The sequence below is a fragment of the Maniola hyperantus genome, chromosome 8, assembly GCF_902806685.2.
Source record: "Maniola hyperantus chromosome 8, iAphHyp1.2, whole genome shotgun sequence".
Classification (NCBI taxonomy): Eukaryota; Metazoa; Arthropoda; class Insecta; order Lepidoptera; family Nymphalidae; genus Maniola; species Maniola hyperantus.
The window spans coordinates 3,700,106-3,716,399 of record NC_048543.1 but is presented as its reverse complement, the minus strand read 5'-3'; the positions used below and the strand labels follow the sequence as shown (position 1 = coordinate 3,716,399).

Below are 16,294 nucleotides of genomic sequence, written 5' to 3'. Positions count from 1 at the left end.
ACTCCGTTAGTGCGAGTACTGTCGGCGGTAAATTTGTTCGGGACTACGTCATGAAATGTTATCGATTGAATAGCGCCATCTAGTTGCAGCTGCAACTAGATGGCGTTTGTGGCAATCGCCACAAACTGATAGACGTCCACTGTTATACATAGGTCTGTCTCTTATACGTGTGTTCCACAATCCACAGGCCACGGTCTTGCACCGTGGCATGTGACATCCAGTGGCTCACAGAGACTCGTTTGATGTCAGCTGTCCACCTAGTGGGAGGTCTGAGAATCACTAGACCAACATGTTTTGCCGCTCTAAAATCAAAATCAAATATTTTATTCAAAATCTAAATACATAAAAGGAAAAGGTGACTGACTGACCGACTGATCGATCAACGCACAGGACAAACTACTGGATGGATCGGGCTGAAATTTGGCATGCAGGTAGCTATTATGACGTAGGCATCCGCTAAGAAAGGATTTTTGAAAATTCGACCCCTAAGGGGGTGACATAGGGGTTTGAAATTTGTGTAGTCTGTTAATGCCATCTAGTAGCGACACTTTGCAGTTATCGAAACTATTTTCAAAGGGCCATATTACAATGCAGCTCTTTGAAAGAGAAATGACATATCTTCTATAATATGAAAATGAATCACCAAATGTGTTAGTCATCGCAAATCTCGAGAACCGCTGAACCGATTTCCTTAATTCTTTTTTTATAATATTCCTTGAAGTACGAAAATGGTTCTTACGGAGAGAAAAATTTAAAAAATTGCCTGAAAAAGAATCGACTGTTAGGCGGTACGAAGTTTGCCGGGGCAGCTAGTTTGCTTATATAAATTCATTTCATTTCAGAAACATCTAGCGACCGTAGTAAAAGCAAGCAACGTACGGGACGGACTTACGAATGATCCAGAAACCACAATAGTGTTCAAACACAGAACCACTCAGCGGGAACTGCGAAGCGTCGATGAGAAAACCATTCTAAAGGAAATCGTGGACTTGCTACCCAAAGTAGAGAAAATCAGTTTTGAAAAGTTAAAGGTTAGTTTTCGCAAACATGTTTTCAAAAACATTCGAAATTCAATTCAAAAATGTTTTCAAATTATATACGAAATTCAATTTCGAAAACATAGTTTCGTTCGTGATTGGTTGGTGCCTCAAAATGGTTAACGTCCACTGAGATTTTTGGCTCTGTAATTTGTATGGGATTACGTAACAGAGAGAGCGCTATACTAACTTCTTTCCGTGGATAGAGTATAGAAACTTTTTTTTTTTTTTTAAAGTATATTAACCATGTTAAATGACTAATATTCCCCATTCCTCTCCCACTAAGCGTCAAGCTTGTGCTAGGAGTAGGTACGACAATAGTGCAACGGGCGGGGTTTGAACCGTCAATCTTTCGGTTTTCAGTCCACTCCTTTACCCGTTGAGCTATTGAGGCTCTAATTAAATGATTGTTCCCTTGATTATAGAAAATCAGAAACAACCTAAGGACTGGGGAGGAAACTCCATGGGTCCTATTCTTCTCTAAGAAAGACGTAGACAATCTTCTGTTTTATCAGATGGTTATGGCAATACCAGAAATGAATTTTGGTAAGCAAAAAATTACTTACAGTTTAATGGTCATAAGCATACAACTCGTCGGAAATATCTGAAAACCTGCTTAATGACGTAAGACGTTATGCAACGTGCTTGCGTTGGCAAAGGTACTGGCTGCGGTACTGATAGAACATAGTGTTTATATACTCTTTGGGTACTGGATAGTCGAAAATAGGTGAGCTGCGGGAAAGCGCATTTCAGCGAGGTGCTCAGATATTTCCGACAGGTTGTACGTGACGTGTTTTTTCTCGTGCCGGACGGAACTTATTCTGGAAACAACTTATTCCTTCTGATTGCAGGTGAAATCGACTGCGAGGAAGACGAAGAGCTATGCGCGTCTCTGCAGGTGGAAGAAGCGCCCACGTGGGCGGTGCTCAAGGTGGGCGGGGCTTACCAGCGCTTGTTTGCCGCGCCCACGAAACACTTGCTAAGACAAGCCGCCCAGGCGCGAGCCTTGCATACATTGTCCGAGTCTGAACTACAGAAGATATTGGACGGAGGTAAGGGTCATAGCATCGTTACGTATTGTGCCAACTGATAAGTATACCAATCCTGAGTTGGATTGAATCAGGCTACACAAGAGTCACAAGCGTCGAACGCAATGTATTTTTCAGTATGCACTAAAACAAGTGTGGCGGTTTTCACATACAAGCGCTAGATGACGTTGTACGAACCGCATACGTAAGATTATTAATTTTATTTTATTGTTATACAAGTTGACTGCGGTCTCATCTGGTAGTAAGAGAAAATGCAGTCTAAGATGGTAGAGGGCTAACCTGGAAGGGGTATGGCATTTTCATTAAAAGCCCAGGTCGATTTCTACGCGGCGTCGCATCGGAACGCTAAATCGCTTGGCGGCACGACTTTGCCTGTAGGGTGGTAACTAGCCATGGCCGTAGCCTCTCTCCAGACCAGACCAGAGACCGTTTAGAAAATGTAAAATTTCGAAACTTGTCCTGTCGGATATCGAACCCGGGACCTCCCACTTAAAAGACCACAGCGCTCACCATTGCGTCAGGGAGGTCGTCAAAAGATCTAGAAATACTGCACGCAGTGATGGAACAACTTGAAACGAACACAAAATAGATGTCGCTACGCGTTTCTCAATGACGCTATCAAAGTTTTCTCTGCAGAGTACCTACCATGTACACAAGTTCCAAAATACAACGATCTTATTTTTGGTGTATGTGACTTTTGTTTCAGAGATGTCATCGTGGGTATTGTTAGTGGCGCCGTATCAAGTGTCGTGGGATCATCTGCTTGACCCGTTTACAGAGCTGTGCTTAGAACTGGCCGATACTGACATTAGTGTAAGTTGGCTTCGAGTTACCACATTAGGGGTCTTTTGTGGAGACGCATATATTATAGCAAATAGACAAAAAATAGACGCATATATTAAAGCCCGCAGTCACAACCACGGCGCGTGCGCGAACTGACTCCCTTGAAAAAGGACCCCAGATGGGTTCGAAACTAGTCGGGCTAACGTCGACTAAGCACGTGAGTACAGCCGGGACAGATATTATTTATGATGATTAAGTACTTGTTCCTATTTCAGTTCGGCATAATGTCGTGTAGCCTCACAACTGATGAGTACTGTCGCCTGGTGGCGCGCAACCAGCCCGTGGTTCTGCTGCAGGACGGAACCAACAGACACACATACAACGGACACGCCAGCAAAGACGAGATGCTGGAGTTTGTACAACTCATACGGGAGAGTTCTGGTAAGTTTATACTTTATACAACTCATATAAGAGAGTTCTGGTAGGTTTATATACTTTACACACCTCACATGGGAGAGTTCTGGTAAGTTTATATACTTTATACAAATCATATGGGAGAGTTCTGGTAAGTTTATACTTTATACAACTTATATAGGAGAGTTCTGGTAAGTTTATACTTTATACAACTCATATAGGAGAGTTCTGGTAGGTTTATATACTTTACACACCTCACATGGGAGAGTTCTGGTAAGTTTATATACTTTATACAACTCATATGGGACAGTTCTGGTAAGTTTATACTTTGCATACCTCACATGGGAGAGTTCTGGTAAATTTATATACTTTATACAACTCATATGGGTGAGTTCTGGTAATGCCATTGAACCATCGACTCACAATGTTACACATTTCCAAAGTTACCCGTAGCAAGTGTACCAACTCAGTTGGTGATTCGTTTTGCCCCTCGCACTATTTATTTTTTATAAAAATCTGGTAGCATCGGCAACGTCAAAAAATGTTGTTTGATTAAAAAATCGACTATAGTCCAATTTAAATCTCGCTTGCAGAGCTTGAAATAACGGAAGAGCAAGCGTTAGAAATCATGGACGTGACGCACCGCGAGCACGTGTGGCTCGTAGCGTACTTGCCGGGGAGATGCGGCCGCGTCTGTGACGAACTAAGACATGAGTTCAGGCTTATTGCTAAGAGGGTAACTATGGTTTTTGATAGTATGTGCCAAACAAATAATCGTACCTGAGCTTAAACCGGGTAGTAGTTCGCGCCGGTACAATCGAGTCACGTACGTTTATTGTGTACGGATGTAGCACTCACACTAATGCAAATCCAGCGCCACATGGCGAGCGCGGTGTGCTCCGCTCTCCCGTTCGTTACGGCCCAATGACGCCTAAAAATGCGGCCCTATTGCGGCTCGTCTTGCGGTTAAGTTCAGGGCCGAATATTTGTTTGACGCGTTCTATACTATGCGTTTGAAGTAAGACTAGTACCGCGCCATATTTGAAACTACATATAATGATCATAGCAGCGAAATTTGCACGGGTGTTAAAAATCTTATAGGAATTGTGATTTTTTTTTCTGTCATTTGTATGCGATTACGTAACAGAGAGAGTGCTATACTAAATTCTTTCCATGGATAGAGTATAGTTTGGGTTGTTCAAGGTAACATATCAAGGTATGATTTACATTAGATAAGATTACATTCCGAGCTAGGCAGCAATGTAACGGAACATTGCTGCCTAGCTCGGAATGTAATGTCATATAAGCGTATAGAGATTGTATGGGGACCAGTAGTGCCGCGACAGGACTGTGACAGCTGGTGACAGCACTGTTGCGGCAGCGCTGCTGCGTGCAGCGTGGTTCGGAATCATACCTTTACTTAATTTGCAGCTCCGGCCGCTAGAATCAATGCGCGTAGGCGTGTTGTCGTGTCCAAAGCAGGGAGGCGGGTTTTGTAGCAACATACGCGCGCCGACTGCGCGCCTCTATCTAGTCGGCTCCAAGCAGTTCTATACGTAAGTGTAAAAGGCCGGCCCGCATTACAGCGGTGTTGCACGGCGCGTTGTTTCGCGTCAATATATTATTTACAAACCGTTCACTATAATTTGACCCCTTAACGTTATGTTGGCACACACAAATCACACAATAATAAACCCTAACAACCAAGGAATATAGCAAACAAAGCAATGGTGCCAACATAGCCGCCGGGGTCAAGTTATAGTGAACGGTCTCTACGTCGCGACGCGCTGTGCAGCGCTGCTCTAGTACGTCATGCAACCGTAGACTGAGTAAAAAATCTAGACAAAGGAACGTTTGCTTTCTCATTCACACTAAAAAGAGAGCACAGATAAAGTTACTAATGTTATAAACCGAGACGCAGCCAACCTATTTTTGTCCCTTATCGTGTAACTGGTTTTTTCCAAGGACTACAACTTTAGTTGCAAAACAAACTTTGAGAACTCGTGGCGTCATTGTATTTCTCATTAGTTATTTACTTGTTTTCACATAAAAAACGTTTAATATAAATATTGTTGATCGGATAAAACAAATATTGACTACTAAACAATGGTAATTGTCGTGTTATTCATCGTTACGTCGTGCTTTCGCTATCTCAGATGCGGTTACACAGTACTTTAGTCTAGCTTCTTTACTCAGTCTACGAAAAATCCCTAATTACTAAGGAATAAAGCAAACAAAAGCAATGGTGCCAACATGACGGCAGAGGTCAAGTTATAGCGAACGGTCTGTATGCCGCGCCGCGCTGTGAAGCGAGGCTCTAGTAAGGCATATGCATCATACGAAATGAATGAAATAATATTTTGACGCTTTGTGCCGCGCTGTGCGGCGCCGCTGTAATGCGGCCGGGCTTTAAACATTACAGTGTGTTGTGTAATGTCGCGTCGTCGCGTCCGCGTCGGTCGCATTGACGACCAGCTAGTCAACATGAAATTTTATTTTATTTTTTAATATTCTTTATTGTACACCAAAAATAAAAGACAAAAAAAGAAACATGTAAAAGAAGAACATACAATTAGCGGCCTTATCGCTGTGAAGCCATCTCTACCAGGCAACTAGGTTGAAGAGGATTTAAAGGCTAGTGAAACTGGGTTTAAGGTGTACGTAAGTTGTTAGGGAACATAAAGATAATAATTATAATATAAGTAATATATATATTAATAGACACAGAAATGCCTAAATAATAATATATATATATACATAAAGATATACACAGGTACATATAAAATACATAAAATATATATATTTATTTTATATATATATATATATATATATATATATATATATATATTCATTATATTATATATATATATATATATATATATATATATATATATATATATATATATTTACATCACAATACAGATCTTACGTCCTTTCATTTCGCATTATTGTAACGTCCACCACTTGCAGTTAATTTTCACAAACTATGTCAGCGAATACTAGTCTAATAAGTCGAAAATAGTGTTCAACTTATGTTTTTAAATAATCACTATATGTTGATATACAAATATTCATATATTGCCAGACAGAGAGAAACCAATAAGGACTCCTATCCATATTACCAGTTATCAGGATTCCCATGAAATACATGTACTGTTATTTCATTTTCCTTCTTATAGCAATTCCTTTGTATTATGCGACGTTGCCGCTCTTATAGGAACTTTCGTTTGCAGGTATTTCATAGATAGGTAGATATCTCATACCTATCATAAATTACTAGGTACCTACTACTTAGTTTACAAAAAAAAATCAAATATTGGTACTTAGTAGAGCAAATTAAAATCTACAGATCGTCAATTCTTGGAGTCTAGAGGCAGGGCAGAGAGCACCATATCAAAAAAATCAAAATCAAAATAAAAAACCATTTATTTCACGTAGGCCAACGTGTGGCTCTTATGACATGTCAAGAATCTACCACCGGTTCGGAATGCTGATTCTGCTGAGAAGAGCCGGCAAGAAACTCAGCAGTTGCTCTTTTCAAAACAAAAAAGTTACAAGAAGTAGCTTAACTATCTTGTGGACAGCTGAAGCAAAGCCGAATAGAATAGACATATTTTTTATTCAGATAAACTTTTACAAGAGCTTTCGAATCGACAAATGAATCTACCACTGGTTCGGAATGGTGCTTACAATTCTACACACGTTAAGAAGGGCAGACAAAAGTAGCCCCATTTCCGACGGTGGCACCCGTTCACGAGCATGACGCATGATCCAGCCATTGCTTCATAGACTGATAATAATAGTGAAAACCTATGTAGGTACTTAAATAAAACAAATATTAAGATCAAACTAAACATTTATTAAACAAGTATCTTCTTTCCATAATTCTTTCAATGAAACAAACGCTTAATTATAATCAACGCTTATTGGTACTAAAATGACACCTACCTAATACTTACCTACTTAATCATTTAAAGCTAAACTGATAGCTACTATATGTCTTGGAAAATCAAAAGTTTCTTAAAAACCCAAGCCCACGCGGGCGAAGCTGTGGGTATCAGCTAGGACACTAATAATACGGACGTCAGACATCATTCAGCATGAATGTTATAGGATAATCTGGCGTCCATATAAGGGTGCGTTTTCACTGACGCGGAGCTGGGTGGAGCGGAGAGGAGCGGACCGTGAATTAGCCAATCACAGTGCTCGAATGATGCGGAATGGAGATTTCGAGCACGGTGATTGGCCAATTCACGGTCCGCTCCTCTCCGCTCCACCCAGCTCCGCGCTGCTCAGTGGAAACGCACCCTTATGTGTAAATGTTAAAAATTAAATCAAGTTTAATAGTAAAACAAGCACTATAATAGTGTAAACAGACAAAAAAATCACCAAATATGCCTTTATCAAAACACTAAATGAAAGAGCATGATAAAATAATAAATATACGGACGTCAATCAAGAGTTATATGACGATATAACTATAATCTGGCGTTCGTATTATGAAAACACAGACAAACATCGAGCGCAACTACGGCACAAGAGCGCTTTGGAAGTCAACATGTGTGGCTCACCATTCTTGTACATATACAAATGCAAAAATCAACAACAACATTGGACGTCAGATATCGAAATTTTCTAATATTTGGACGTCTAATAATACTGAGTGTGAATATTTTAGGGTATTCTTACGTCCGTATATCTATACTAATATTATAAAGCTGAAGAGTTGATTTGGTTAACGTGATAATATCAGGAAATATTAGATACATTTCAAAAATTCTTTTTTAATTTCATAGCCTAATTCTTGAGGAATATTAGGTATAGACTATTTTTTATTCCGATATTCCCACAGGATCGGGACTTACGCGGGTGAAACCGCGAGGTGCTGCTAATGGGTTATAAACCTACAAACGTACAATAATCAACTTTAACAGTATTATTTACCTAAGTTATAAAACATAGCTTACAAAAAGTTAGATACAATTAAAACTAGTGTAATACGGATGCCAAATAACGCACGATACGCATATTTTAAGTAATTTAGCGTACATATCTAAGACAGAAAAGGTACTGCTAATGGGTTATAAACCTACAATAATCAACTTTAACAGTATTATTTACCTAAGTTATAAAACATAGCTTACAAAAAGTTAGATACAATTAAAACTAGTGTAATACGGATTTCAAATAACGCACGATACGCATATTTTAAGTAATTTAGCGTCCATATCTAAGACAGAAAAGTTACTGCTAATGGGTTATAAACCTACAATAATCAACTTTAACAGTATTATTTACCTAAGTTATAAAACATAGCTTACAAAAAGTTAGATACAATTAAAACTAGTGTAATACGGATGCCAAATAAATCACGATACGCATATTTTAAGTAATTTAGCGTCCATATCTAAGACAAATAATAATTTATATATGTCAACTGACTACAAAACAAATAAATCTTTACATAATTTAACAAATATAGTCTCACACAAAAAGGATAAGTTAAGTAGGCAATAACTTATGACAATAATGTTGCGAAGATTAGGAACAATAATTGCACTCATCTTTAGGATAATGATCATATATAGAAAACTCGCAATGAGAGCACCAAAACTCCACACGATCAAGAAAATAAATTATATTTTCAGGAAAATTCATGTCAGCAACAATATGCCACGGTTTATTGAACAAATCGACAACCCTTTGGCAATTAAAGCAGTAAAATCTTATATTAAAATGAGTTTCCTCCCAAGGCCATATTAGGTTGTTAGTCAGAATATGATAAAACAAATCTTTATTTAAAAACCTGTCAATATCTGCAATAGACTCCATTTTCCGAAACAAATCTCAATAAGTGGATAATTTATTCTCAAACTTAAGGGATCCTTGAAAAAAATACTAGCAAGATTATGCTCTTTTAGGCGGTCGAGCACCAAATGTTATACGTAAAGTATGCCGGGTACTGTACCTAAATTTAAAATTTTCGACGTCAGATGTCATTCAGTATCAGGCGTCCATATATATACCTGTGTAAATGTAAGGAAACTAAATCAAATCTAAAACTTAAACTACCAGTAGTTACTATAGTGTAAACAGACAAAAAATCACCAAAAGGTGACTATATCGCATAACTAAATGGAAGAACATGTTAAAACAATAAATATACGGACGTAAAAACCATCCTTGTACAGTACAAGGATGGTTTTTACGTCCGTATATTGGACTGCGAGAACGAGATGTAGTTTCAACTACCGGCAGTGTCATTCAAAAGAAATAATAGCACTGGAGTAATCCGTCGGAGGAATCATAAACATGCCTATTTATTTTTTGTATAGGCATTTTGTATGAAAACTTTTATTTTTAATTAATCTTTGTTGTGCAGAATATCAGGATGCTGACTACGAAGATCCTCACACTCATGGCGTTTTGGTGGTTGTTTATTTTTTATATGTTTGCTAAAAAAACTTAGTAACTATATTTTTCTGCTGTGTGGTCCAAGGAACAAGGTTTCGTTTTTTCTTTGTTTTAGTCTCTGTAGCATTGGTAACATCATTAAGTGGAGTTAACTTTGGAGTAATGACAGGGTTATCGTTTGTAAAGTCCGTTTCATTCGGTTTTTCAGTCGGTATTGCAGTATCGTATTCCATTATCTCATCACCATCATTATTATCGTGGTGCTCTGCATTCTCTAACAAATCTTGTTCCAAATCTAAATTTATGTCATCCAAACATTTGCCTTTATAAGAATCTGCATTGCCACTCTCCATGAGCAACAGTAGTTTGGATAGTTTGGCCGTCTGATACACGTCATCGGGTAATCTATAGTTTTGTCTGTGTACAGCCTGTGTGTGTCCCATAAAATTTGCGAGTTGCTCAATGTCAGACTCTTTCAGGTTAAACATCTGGGTTAATGTAGCCAAATGTTTGCGTAGCTTTGTTGTAGTAATAGCTGTGGGATTTTTAGCTCCACTTGCACTTGCGTACTTTTTCAATACTTTATAGCCACATAATGTACTTTCCGTTCCGGGTTTTGCAAATAAAAAGTCGTTTTTATCACTTATATAATAACGTCTCACAGAGACTAACAAATCTATGTCACTTTGGACTTCGTCAGTCAACAGAACAGGCACACCTCGACCTCTTTTACCCCTTATGACTATACGTTTAAAACTTTTTACCAACATTTTTTCCGCACTTGAAATTGCTCGGTCAAATTCCTCATATGCACTATTGTCATTGTTGCACTCTTGGTAGGTGCTGAGTGGTAGTCGTTGTAGTTCACCAGGCCGACGTCGGTTGAGAAGAAGAATGCGGCAGTAAACTGTCTCTGTCAGAGTGTTGTACGCTTCAATGTTACTGTTTTCAGATTCTTTTAGCTTAGATGCCGCTGACATAGATTTTTCGCAAAGATAATTTTTGAGGAGTTTTAAGTCGTTTGCAAGAGGAACAATGGTTACTTTATTCCATTTCTTCAAGTTTAAGTCATTGCAGGCCTGACTCGAAACATCAAACTTCCAATTAGCCTCGATGAGATGAATAAGCGTCTTAAGATCAGCTTCTATTGTAGCAGTTTGCACGCTGCTGCCAGATTTTAATGTTGTCATTATTGCAATGTTGCAACACTGTTTTAGGCTTGTGCTGATGTTCATGGCATATGTTGGAAGCACCATAGCGATCTGTTTTGTCATCGTAACTTGATACTTTTTTTGGTACCAGTAACAATTAATTCATAGTTTTGAGGCTTAAGGCAATCTAATAAATTTTTAAGGGTTGAATTCATTTTCTTCAATTCTAGTAGCAATTTAGCCAATTCTCTCATTTTTCGCGATGTGACATTTATAAAATGTTTTTCTCGATGAATCCTTAAATATTGGGCTCCAAACGCACAGATCAACGGGTCTTTTTTAGCTTCTAGTGAAATTTTATCTGGTCTCATTTTAGGAAATACCTCATCTTTAAGTTTTTTGTCTATATTTAGGTTACGCAACATAAAATTTGAGCCTGAACTTGAGTATTGGAGGTTTCGGACAACGGTTGACATGACTTTTTATGTTTCCACCAATTGCTTTCTGGAGTAGAACCCTAACATTTTTTCACATGGCAAGTAATCGATAGATGGGTAAATATTACTTTTTTTCATAGGTTTAACGCATGTGACAACATTCTAATATAGTTTCCCTTTTTACGTAAGTTGGTTATTAGATTTTTTGCGTGTGCAACTTTTCTTAGGATAAGAGATGATTTTTTGTACTTCGGGTTCCATAGTGTGATTTCGAATATATGTCTCGCCAAGTTTAGCACATCAAGCTCAACAAAAAAAAACAATAATCCCTGGTTCTGATTCTTTCAACTGTCTTCCTTGGTCATTAGTAGTATTATTGGTATATATGTCTTTACTATTTCTCGATGTCAAATCCTGAAAGAAACATTTCAATTAACATTACAGAATAAACTTGCCTAATAAAATATTAACTTCTCAGGCTTTCGTGATTGAGATGAAATTAAATAAATTGAAATTAAATTTAAACTTTTCTTCAAGCTTTAGTGTGGAACAATAAAAAACCGGCCTAGACTCGCGCACCGAGGGTTCCGTACTCGGGAATTTTTTCAATAAATTAAAAACTGTTATGCATAAAAATAATAAAAATCTGTTTTAGAATGTACAGGTAAAGCCTTTCATATAATACTCTATTTGATATAGTTCTTACTTTGAAAATTTTGAACACATTTTAATTTTTTTTTGGAGACGGTACCAGAAATTTCTGAAAGAGGTAGCCGCCGAATCCAAATCGGTTAGACAGCGTTCAAAAAGCTTCAAAATGTCTTCTTGTCCAAAATTCCTCAGTGCTTGAAGACCAAAGTCTTCGAACAGTGCGTGTTGCCAGTTATGACATATGGATCTGAGACATGGTCGCTAACTATGGCCTCATAAGAAAGCTCAGAGTCACTCTGCGGGCGATGGAGAGATGCTTTGAGCTATGCTTTGAGTTTCTCAAATCAAAAATGAGGAGATCCGTTGGAGAACCAGAGTAACCGACATAGCTCAGCGGGTTGCGAAGCTGAAGTGGCAATGGGCAGGGCACATAGTTCGGGAAACTGATGGACGTTGGGGTCCCAAGGTGCTGGAATGGCAACCTCGCACCGGGAAGCGCAGCGTTGGAAGAGCCCCACTAGGTGGACGGACGACATCAGACGAGTCGCAGGGAGCCGCTGGATCCAGGCGGTGCAAATCCGTGACGTGTGGATGTCCCTTCAAGAGACCTATGTCCAGCAGTGGACGTCCATCGGTTGTTGATGATGGTACCACAAATTCACTGTTTTCGGATTTATTCCTGTACTTTTCCTATAAGACCTACCTACCTGCCAAATTTCATGATTCTAGGTCAACGGTAACCCAAGTAACGGTAACGGAAGTGCCCTATAGGTTTTCTTGACAGACACAACAGATAGACAGACAGACAGACAACAAAGTGATCTTATAAGGGCTCCTTTTTTCCTTTTCAGGTAAGGAATCCTAAAAAATGCGATTTCTGTGTCGTACCAAAACTCAAGCTTCAGGATAAATTCCTGATTTATTTTCAAGTTGAAAAAATAATATTTACGGGCAGGCAATGTTGACTAATGCAGCTTCATAGTCTCAGAGGTAAAGTAAAAAGTAAAGATCTCACTCACCTGTTGTTTCTCTAAGCGAGTACGTCCGAGACTCAATTGTTGGTTTTGATGATATGTGTCATTCAATACTTCTTCCGTTTCTTCAGTGTAACTTGTGTCACTGGAAGAATCTTCAGACGCAGGATTGAACGTTACGTCTCTGTCGCTGTCGTCAAACTCTGAGCTATTGTCATCAGGAAAATTAGGCATGTGACTTGACGTAGTAGGTACTGTGTCTTGCATCAGAGGACTAGTGGTATGGTCTTGTGATAATGATTGGCTAGTAATTGTGTGATTTTTTGTGATATCCGATTCATTAGTTTCACTTGGCAGTTGCATTTGGTTCTGAGATTGCTCTAATACATGTGATAAAGACTGGCTAGTTATTGTGTGGTTTTTTGTGATATCCGATTCATTAGTTTCACTTGGCAGTTGCATTTGGTTTTGAGATTGCTCCAATACATGTGATAAAGACTGGCTAGTAATTGTGTGATTTTTTGTTAGGTCCGATTCATCACTTTCACTCGGTGGTATATGCATTTGGTACTGAGATTGTTCCAATACATTTGAATAATCAGAATTTTCGATAATTGAATTATAACTGTCATCAGCAAGAATATTAGAGTTTACTCCAATGATTACGTAGCTGGCTACATCAAGCATAGGAGGACTAGAAGTTGCAACTGAATCTGACAACAAAGTGTTCTGCGGTGTCTCGGTCTCAATTATTGGTCTTTGGTCTGGCAAACATGTTTCGTTCAGATTCGAATGAATCCCTACATGAGGCGAGTCATCAGTACAATTTGTTATATCATCTATCAAAGCATCCGTCAAGTCGTTATTTAAATTCGAACTGTTTGCGGTAGTATCGTCGTCCGCAGGACGGTACATATGTTTCATCCTTATATTTCTCATTACATTAATATCAAATGAATCATCAATGCTAGTATTTGGCGGTACGTAGGACGGGAGGTTGTGTCTGGGTCTCTGTAAAATAAATTAAGTACCTATGAGATTTACTTTGTTGAACAATTAGTGTATAACTTATTTAGCGGCAGCAAGTAACTTTGTTTCCCAGTTAAGCGAATTAAAAATAGGACTAGTGAAATAAATAATTAGGGACTTACTAATGATATTATTCTTGGTTTCTCGTAATACGAAGCATCGCTTTTTTTTCTAGACTCAGTTGGATTCTCAATATCTGAAATAATCTGTTACATTAGGTACCTATGTACATAACACAGACAGTCGCAACGTAGTGGTTGCGAACCCGGACCCAGGACTTAAATTACCAGTGTCCGGGTTTTATAGTCTAAGGTACAATCCGTAGCTGCAGAAAGCACGCAACTTGCTTTCCTATCTATGTTTTAATTCAGATATAGATCCTCGCAATAGATCTAAAATTAAGCCAGATATCAATTTATGTCTCCATTATTTATGAAATTTGAGTAGTCCACGCGGACGAAGTCGCGGGCATAAGCTAGTTAAAATTTAGTATGATAATTCTTTAGTATGATAAAGTAAAGTTTCAGTATTTTTTAAATCAGTTAGCCCGGCCTCCTACTATAAATAATCAAATCATTTTTATGACCTCATTATTTGGAAATATTCGGAGTGGGGAACACTAGAATATTATTAATAACCAGCTGATTTTTAGGGTTCCGTACCTCAAAAAGTAAAAAAGGAACCCCTATAAGATCACTTTTTTATTCGTCTGTCCGTGTGTCACCACCGATTTTCTCAGGAACGGGTAGAGCTAGCAAGTTGAAATTTATACCAGATACTAAGGTCTATAGTCCCTATTAGGTTTATTAAAATTAAGGTTCTGAGTCCACACAATAAAAAGATATGTGCAAATTTAGATTTTCACGAAAACTTGTAAGTACCAAAATTTACCTTGAATTTCAACTTTATTTATTTTTCGGAATTTTCCCTTTACTTGATCTGTAAGACCTTGCTTTTAACCAAAATTGACAAATCTAGGTCAACCGGAACTACCCTATAGGTTTTGGGTCGAAAACCTAAATGGTAGTTCCAGTTGACCTAGAATTACGAAATTTGGCGAAAAGCTAGGTCTTACAGCACAAATAAAGGATAATTTTCACAAAATAAAAAAAGTTGGAAAAAGGGTGTCCCCATACATACATATTTAAAGCCAATTAAGATAGACCTCTGAGTTGTATGAGCGCTCATACAATTTAGAGGCTAATTAAGCTAGTAATTAAGACAAACTAATAAAAAAACAGATTGTAGGTACTTATACTTCTAGAGTACGGAACCCTCGGTGCGCGAGTCTGACTCGCACTTGTATGCAGCTTAGTAATACTTGTATAATGCATTTCATTATACAATTGTTACATAGTCCTACAAATTTAGTGAAACGATTTTCCACCCGAGCGAATCGAAATTTTTAACACCTGCCCACTCGATTAGCTACCTGAATCGAGAGTTTTCATAGAGGAAAAACTTGTTCGTCTCGTTGAAACGAACCTACTCACCAAAATTCAGCTTGTTATTTATTAATCACTAAAAAGTTTGTTCCCCGGCTGCCTGACCAATGCCTTATGATTTGATGCTAAGTTAAGTATAGTACCTACTACCTAGGTACCAATTTCTACCTACATATTGTGTTTCGTGGATATGAGTGATAGGTTCGGATTTCGGACTAAAGTAGGTCTAGGTACCTACTACGTAATATTATGAATTCAAATACTGTATCTTACCTTTGAGTCCTCGCACCAATTTCATTATCCTAGCACTTCGACGGTTTACACTGGTCATTTTGCATAAAGAGGCGGACGTCACTTCTCATTTCAAATAAACAAGTAAATCTATCCGAGCTCCTACAACACGCACGCGCGAATACAACAAAACGAACTCCTATGATCTACTATTTGCTTATTATTTGTTTACTACTTATTTGCACGTAACGGCAACGTCGCATCTCAAAATTTCATTCGGAAGTCAAATACGGCCACCAATGAAAGTATTCACAAATCGACGATAGCGCTATTAATTTTGCAACGAAAACTAGTGGAACTATATATATACTCAGTACAGCTAGATTGAAAGTAAATTGACGTCCATTTTTTTGTTCATTTTTTTTTTTTTTTAAGATCAGCATGACAATCTGCGAACATTGCAATTGGTCTCCTATTCGACGCCCGTATATTGGACGTCGTAAGCAGGCGGACGCCACATTATATGCAAAAATGGCACAAGGGGACGCACAATAGGTTACGGTATATATATATATATATATATATATATATATATATATATATATTCGCAAATGGCTAAAGCGCGTGGCCGCCATTTTAGTGACGTCAGCACTAGACTGAAGTTTCGAGCTGATGGTAT

At 38.2% G+C, this 16,294-nt stretch overlaps 2 protein-coding genes across 2 annotated transcripts in view; one reads left to right on the top strand and one right to left on the bottom strand.

Moving 5' to 3' along the window:
* The window catches only part of LOC117984316 (dnaJ homolog subfamily C member 10-like), a 67,700-nt gene that overhangs the window by 42,073 nt on the left and 9,333 nt on the right, over nt 1-16,294 (top strand). The window contains exons 17-23 of the mRNA XM_034970951.2: nt 843-1,031; nt 1,463-1,583; nt 1,889-2,089; nt 2,793-2,899; nt 3,145-3,310; nt 3,877-4,019; nt 4,715-4,839. Of these exons, the coding sequence (XP_034826842.1) occupies nt 843-1,031; nt 1,463-1,583; nt 1,889-2,089; nt 2,793-2,899; nt 3,145-3,310; nt 3,877-4,019; nt 4,715-4,839 (1,052 nt within the window). The remainder of the gene's footprint in view (nt 1-842; nt 1,032-1,462; nt 1,584-1,888; nt 2,090-2,792; nt 2,900-3,144; nt 3,311-3,876; nt 4,020-4,714; nt 4,840-16,294) is intronic.
* The window catches only part of LOC138402669 (anaphase-promoting complex subunit cdh1-like), a 7,128-nt gene continuing 2,425 nt past the window's right edge, over nt 11,592-16,294 (bottom strand). The window contains exons 2-3 of the mRNA XM_069500239.1: nt 12,956-13,921; nt 11,592-11,699 (exon numbers count right to left, since the gene is read on the bottom strand). Of these exons, the coding sequence (XP_069356340.1) occupies nt 11,592-11,699; nt 12,956-13,921 (1,074 nt within the window). The remainder of the gene's footprint in view (nt 11,700-12,955; nt 13,922-16,294) is intronic.